Source organism: Girardinichthys multiradiatus, chromosome 6 (assembly GCF_021462225.1).
Source record: "Girardinichthys multiradiatus isolate DD_20200921_A chromosome 6, DD_fGirMul_XY1, whole genome shotgun sequence".
NCBI lineage: Eukaryota > Metazoa > Chordata > Actinopteri > Cyprinodontiformes > Goodeidae > Girardinichthys > Girardinichthys multiradiatus.
The window spans coordinates 32,992,387-32,999,760 of record NC_061799.1 but is presented as its reverse complement, the minus strand read 5'-3'; the positions used below and the strand labels follow the sequence as shown (position 1 = coordinate 32,999,760).

Here is a 7,374-nt window from a genome sequence, read left to right as displayed (position 1 = left end):
AGGTGCTAAACACCTTCCCCCTGAGATAAAAGATGATTGATACCTTTGAGGTTGACTCTCTGAATGGTTCATGGCCTTTATAAGCCCCCTCATTAGAGGGAGCTCAGGTCTGGTCAGCATATTTGATCCTCTGTGGGTCCCTTTGCAGCAAAAAAACAAACAAAAACAGAGACGCTGAGATCCTCCTTTGAAGTGGCCCCTGCGTTGTAAGACATCAGCATGGAAATTTGATTAGCTCTCCCTTTTTGGCTTCTGAAGACTCACTTTGGGTGAGATTTAAGGCTGAAGCTGGATCCCAAATAAATATCTGAGGAAGGAGTGAGCAGAACAGCACTGAGGAGACCATTCAGATGAGTCATGGATGTTCTCCAACCTTTCCTTCTATTCCTGTGTGTGTTTCATCTGACTTGTAAGTACTGGTGGCCAATCCTCTGTTGTACTGCAGCTGTTTGATTTATCTCACAGACTGCAAATAACTTGCATGAGCATACTAACTGATGAAAGTGGTAAATAATTGCAATTAGATATCTTACTTTAAAGTGAAAAAATAGTTTCACGCAGTTTTCGTTTTAATTTTTATTTTTTTACAAAACACCAAACAAAAATGACAGATAAGCATTATCTTTATTTTACTGCAGTTTTAAACTAGTAATTTATGTTTGAGTTGTATCAACCAATTTATGCAGCTCCACTGAATGCTCTCCATTCACAAATGACAGCACAGATACATGTTTGTCTGGTGTTTTTCAGTGAGTGCAGCACTAAGCACACACATCGATCACAGAAACCTGTTTACACAGCGAGTGTGCTGCAAGAGGCAGAGTCACTTTGTGCACATTGGGCAAGGTAAGGAAACGCACATCCAAGAAGTAGATTATGTTTTTTTTTTTTTTTTATGTATTTATGTTTGCTGTTTATTTATCTATTTGCGACTCTCTCTGGGAACTTAGACATTTCAGGGAGTCCTGTCAGCATAGATGTGGGAATGTGCAGGTCACACTGCGGGATGACCGCAAGATTATCGCAAGAAACAAGACGGCAGGAATACTCAAAGCATTCCTCAATGCTGGAATTCCTGAGGAGCAAGAAGGTACGCTGCAGTTCCATCTGCTGCCACAAGAGGGCAGTGTGAATTTGTAATCATTTCCTAGGGCTTCTCTAAGCCATAAAAACTTTTGTAGAGTAAATCTGACAATGAAACTGCATGGCAACCTGACCCACCGCACCGTTTTCCTAAGGTGCTTGGAAAGGACAAATAAAAAAAAAATAATAATATGATAGTATGTTGTTTTAAATCATTTAATTCTCGCCGCGTTGCATACAATTAGCTATAAAATGTCTAAAAGGAGTTAGCACCTTGAAGCTGACGAGCACAGAAACATGTTCTGACATGTTTAACCAAAACAAAACCCATTGATTCCCTTAAGACAAGGACGCACGGCCCGGCTGCACCAGAGATCTCAGAGCACCTGAACCGGCTCCCTTCCTGCGGGGTGAACCAGGTTTGCGAGCCGACGGGGATGCGAGTGGAGCGGGTGCTGCTGTTGGAGGGGCCCCGGGAGGTGGAGGTTATCGAGGAGTGCCACTGTGAGATAAAGCTGAGCCAATGTATCCGAGTCCCGGCTCTGAGGACCTACTACTTCGAAACACCATACGAGACGGTTCTAGACGTGGGAGGATGTTCCCGCTCTAAAGGAGCCCCAGGTGCGTGTTTGAGTTTAGGTGCAGCGTCATTCAAAAGTATTCATCCCCCTAAGACTTTTTCACATTTTTATCTTGTTAAAACCACAAACTTCAATGTAACTTATTGGGATTTTATGTGATAAACTAGCAACATATAGTGCATAATATTTAAGTGGATGGAAAATGATACGTAATTTTCTCTTATGTTTTTGTGAATTCTCAATTTTATTTAGTCATGGACTTTGACTGGGCCATTGATCTATAGCCAGACTGTTTGGTTTGGGTTTCTTCTGACCAGAGCTCCTTCTTTCACACGTCTGCTGTATCCACCACATGGCTTGTGGCAAACCTTCAACAAAGGGTTTCTTTTTGGCTCTCTTCCATAAAGGCCAGTGGTGTGGAGAACAGTACTAATGTTTGTCTTGTCAACAGATTCTTCCACCTGAGTTGTGGATCTCTGCAGGCTTGCCCTGTGTGTCACTTTAGGTGGACTACCATGTCCAGGTAGATTTGCAGTAGTGCTATAGTCTCTCCATTGTCAGATGGTGGATTGAACAGGGCTCATTGATGTGCATCACAGAAAGCAGGGTTAATTAAAATGAACTCCTAAGCTTTTCAGATTTTTATTTGTAAAAAATTAAACCTTGTATAATTTTTCTTCCACTTCACAATGATGCATAACAATGTCTATGACATTAAGCCAGTTAATCCAAATCCATTTCAAGGCCCAAAATAATTAAGCCATTTTATATCCACAGTTAAAGTTGAATAAGCCTGGTCTCTAGTACTATAAAGTCACCGTGTTGTCCTCAGAACAGCAATGTCCTCACTTCTAAGATGAAAACAGCAATAAAGTAGTGCTTCTGTATCTACTCAGGGCCCAGTTTAGGAGGGGGTGGGCCACTGGGCCAGAACCAGTGCTGGTGCCCAACCCACACAAGGTTCTTTTTTACAAACCACAGTAGATTAAAAGTTACATACACATACACTTTATGTTAAAACAGAGTTTTTTTTTCCTTTTTAGAAAGGTTCCTCATAAATATGGTACTATTTCTAGAAATATCTTCATATAAATTATGCAAAATATTTTTATAACCATGCCTGGCCTTATGTGGTGCTGTGATGCAGTCAGTCAAATAGCAAAAAAATACCAAAAACAAAGAAAGGATCTGATGTGCTTGAGGTTTATTTTAAAGCAGAGGCAATAACATTGTTTTCCAAAATCCAAAGAATAAATTATCTATCTATCTATCTATCTATCTATCTATCTATCTATCTATCTATCTATCTATCTATCTATCTATCTATCTATATATATATAAAAGTAAAAATAAAATGTATGTACTTTTTTATCATCTAACCAACAGCAGACCAGAGATGTAATCAAACTAAGGAGTCGCTTTGGGCCCTCCACACCAGCAGAGGGCCCCCCAGCAGCACTACAATAGTAACATTAGTCAGTTGTTACCTCTGCTATTACCTTAAAAGCTATAGATGTCTAATTGAGAGACAGACAACATTTATAAATATAACACATCTTAAACATAATGTCAAGTCACCAATGAGAGTCAAGAAGTAGAGATCTGGTTGCCTAAATCTTATTATAATATTTTGCAGAGATGCATGAATTTGCCTTTTACAGACCGATACCAATCACTATTTTTCTTTGAGGTCTCACCTCCCTGATTTAAATTTTGACTCATTGATTTATTTACACTCAGAAGAGAAAATGTGCTGCGTGTTCTTAGATAGTTGCTGTGGCTTTGAATCCAGCAGAAAATGAAGGATATGCATCTCACCACATGTTCCATATCCTTGATCAGACTTTTTAACAAACTACACGAAAGGGTATCAGTGTACAGTCTGTTGGTTGATGCGTTAATAAACCAAAAATGCTGGTAGTTCTTAGTTTTCATGCATTTAATAATAAAAATAAGAAGAAAATTCAGGTTTCTTAGTATTTAACCCGTGGTCAACAATAAGAGCTAATTAAAGGGAAACGGATTCATTCCAGTTAATTGGTGAATCTTGATTTAAAGTTTTTAAAATATTCTATTCATAATGTTAGAGGTTTAATACAAACGTTTTAACGTTTTTGATGTAAATTAGATACTAGTTAAGCTTTGGTGATCCAAATCAAGTTCTGCTTAGGAACACTTTACAATCTGGCCCGCACTGGTGAAACCCACAAAATATCAGAGCAAAACACTTCTGACCCGAGCTGTCTTTGGTTAAAATACACAAAAACTGCCATTATACTAATTAAATACGGGAACAGCTTGATCAAGATCTACAAAACTTTATCCATATGTGGTGGGCATTGTTGATATAAGTTAAATCACATAAAATTATTTTTACATCTTATTTTAGTTTAAATCCTTATAGGAACCCAGAGTTATTGTAGTTTTATATTGGCCCGTTTTCTTTCTGGTTAACACTTTCTGGTTTGTTTCCAGAGGGTTTCTCCTGCGTCCCCACCAAGTTTGACTCAGCATTGCTGGAAACTCCGAACAAAGTGGACGTGATCCAGACTGTTTCGGCCTGTGAGCTGAAGGAAAGCTGCTACAGGATCCCCTATGTGGAGTATTACTATGAAACAGTCCAACATGGAGATGGAGTCAAGGAAGAGAAGCTCAAAGTAAGTCAGATAAGGGAAAAAAACTTTCTTCATTCCATTAATTTCTTTGAATAGCATGGTGCATTCAAAGACTGATTCCTTTAAGATGTCTGCTTCACACCCCTTTGTGATCGAGAGTAGAGGAAACGGTGCCTTAGCTGGGTGCCAGACAATAAAGAAGTGCCTTTAATGCATCAGACATGCATGTGGAAGTCGGCACTTAATCAGGACCGCACATCCGGGTGGGAAAATCACCAGAATGTGTTGCACCCTTCAGACCCAAAAAGAAAAGACTGACGTAGATAAAGAACGAAGCAAAGACACTTTGGGGTTGAAAACAAAAGTCGATGTAGTTTTATGTTAATAAACAAAACTAAATCAGATTTTTGTTAAATAAGTTGCAAAACCTACTAGAACTAACAACAAAACTTTGCCAAATGAGAAAAAAAAATAATTGAATAAACACAAGATTTTCTGTAAAAACTTGTTTAGGATCAATTGTTCTGATTCTCTGCACCAAATGTGAGAGCAGCGCTAACAAACACAAATGGTCCCTGCAGGTGTCAAATGAAAGCCCTTTTATCTTTTCAGACCGCAGCTGCTCCTCAGCTCAAAGTGGGTCAATATTTGCAGCCAGCTGTGAGCTGACTCCCCCCCTCTCTCACTCTGTCTCTGTGTTGCTAATTGTCTGCAGGAAATAGATGTGGGAAGATGTTTGGGAGGCTGCACAGCAGGAAAGCGATGCCTTCTCAGGTCAGTATGAAAAAACACACACACACACACACACACTTCTGCTCTGGAGTTGTAACAGCAGCCTGTAAGCTGCGACACCTTCTGCACTCAGTAGGTCAGATCTCCAGCCTTGTTACAAAACTGCAGATCCTAATTAGCATCTGGAGAAGCAACAAGGCTACTCAAGAGTCTCAGGACTTTATCTGCATGCTATAGAGAATTTCACCAACATCTTCAGAAATATGCTGTAGTTTAAATGTTTCTTGCATATGTTTTGAAATCTTTTAATACTGCTTTGCATGTACATAAAGGAAAACAGAACCAAAGAATTTGAGGCTTCTCTACAGTGCATTTCCTGGGTTATCACAATAGAATACCTTTGCATTCTCTGATACCCCTAAATAAAATCCAGTGCAATATTTGCTTTCAGAAGTCACCTAATTAGAGAATGGAGTCCTCCATTGTGTGATTTAATCATTATAAATCCAGCTGTTCTGTTAAGCTCCAGAGGTTTTTCAGTGAACAGACCAAGCACCACAGCAGACAGGTTAGGAAGAACATTGTCAAGACGTTTAAAGCAGGGCTAGATTTTAAAACAATATCCTAAACTTTGAACATCTCCCAGAGCTCTGTTCAATCCATCATCTTAACGTGGAAAGGTCATGGGGCAACTGCAAACCTCCCACAACATGGCCATCCACCTACACTGGATCACTGTAGAATATATAAAAAAAAAGGGAAGAGGCCCTTGGTGACTCTGGATGAGCTGCAGAAATCCAGGTGAGAGTATGTACTGACAGGACAGTTTTTAGTCAACTCTAGACAAATCTGGCCATTATGGAGGAGAGACAGTAACAGGAAATGCATTGTTTATGGAAAGCCATAAGATCTCTGCAGTTTGACACAGCAAACATGTGGAAGAAGGTGTTCTGGTTAGATCAGACTAAAACTTTTTGGCCTACATACAACCTATTTTGCTTTTTGGGAAACTAACATTGCACACCCATCCAAACACGCCATCCCCACATGGCATGGTGGTGGCCGCTCCATGCTGCAAGGATTTTTTTCCTAAGGTGGTGACGGGGAAGCTGGTCAGAGTTGAAAGGAAGATGAATGGAGCAAAATACAGAGGGATCCAGGAGGAAAACCTGTTAGAAGCCGGACAAAGAGCCTAAACATGCAGCCAAAGCTACAATGAAGTGGTTTGGATCAAACCATATTCATTTGTCTGAATGGCCCAGTAAAAGCTCAAAACTAAATCCAGCCAGGGATCTGTGGCAAGACTTAGGTATTGATATTCATAAATGCTCTCATCAAATCTGACTGAGCTTGAGCTTCTTTATAAGAAAGAATGGGCAAAAATATCAAGATGAGCAAAACTTATATAGACAAATACCCCAAACGACCTGCAGCTGCAACTGCTGCAAAAAGCATTGACTCACTGGGGCTGAATACACATGCATGCCACACTTTACAGAGTTTTATTAGTGAAAAGGCTTAAAATCCGTGTTGGAATTTTTTTTTTTACTTCACAATATAAACTGCTTTATGATGGTCTGTCATATAAAATTCCACCAAAATAGCTTCAAGTTTGTGGCTGTAATGGGACAAAATGGGAAAAAGTTCAATACTTTAACTTGTCTCTCTGGTTCATACAAATATGCAACTTTTAGGTAGCTGTTTATAATTTTATTAAACAACAACAACTTAAGTGTTGGGAAATATTCAGCTGGTACAGACCTGAATATAAACTTAATTTTGAATGTATTTTGTTCATTTTTAAGTTTTACCAGGGTAAACACCAGGCATACAATACATCTCTGAACATCTGTGTTCTTATTACTACTTGGTACCTTTTAAAAAGACAGTTTTAGCTGTTTCCAAATAGGGATTTTGCTTGGGAGGGAGATTTACCTTCTAATTTCAACAAAAGCTGCTTTTGTTTGGTTTTAAAAACAAACACAGCTGATGACTGTTATCAGCTTTATTTCCATTATATATATTCAACTGGATTAGGAAGTTTCAATGTTCTCATTTTTTTCTGTTGCTGTAGGAGTCCATCTGATCTGGAAAACTGTTACTTGTGGTCAAAAAGACAGTCCAGCTCCTGTGTTCCTCAGGGATATGAAAGCCACAGCTTCATCAACCAGCATGGGCAGATTCGCACCATCCTCTCCATCACCTCCTGCCTCTGTCAAAACTGAACACAGCGCCCTCTGCTGGAAAGCAACTTCCTTAGTTTCCAGTGACTTTTGAAGACTGACCAACCTCATGTTGTTTGTTTTATATGTAATATATGTATAAGTGATAATTTTGTAAATAAAAGTAAAAAACAAACAAGA

The 7,374-nt window shown here is 39.2% G+C and overlaps 1 protein-coding gene across 1 annotated transcript; it reads left to right on the top strand.

The window, feature by feature from the left end:
* Positions 1-280: 280 nt before the first annotated feature.
* pnhd (pinhead) lies at positions 281-7,374 on the top strand. Its single transcript, XM_047367552.1, has 7 exons — positions 281-409; positions 751-846; positions 951-1,090; positions 1,428-1,704; positions 4,140-4,321; positions 4,995-5,053; positions 7,086-7,374. Exons 1-7 carry the CDS (start codon positions 358-360, stop codon positions 7,234-7,236), a joined length of 957 nt encoding a protein of 318 aa, XP_047223508.1. The 5' UTR covers positions 281-357; the 3' UTR covers positions 7,237-7,374.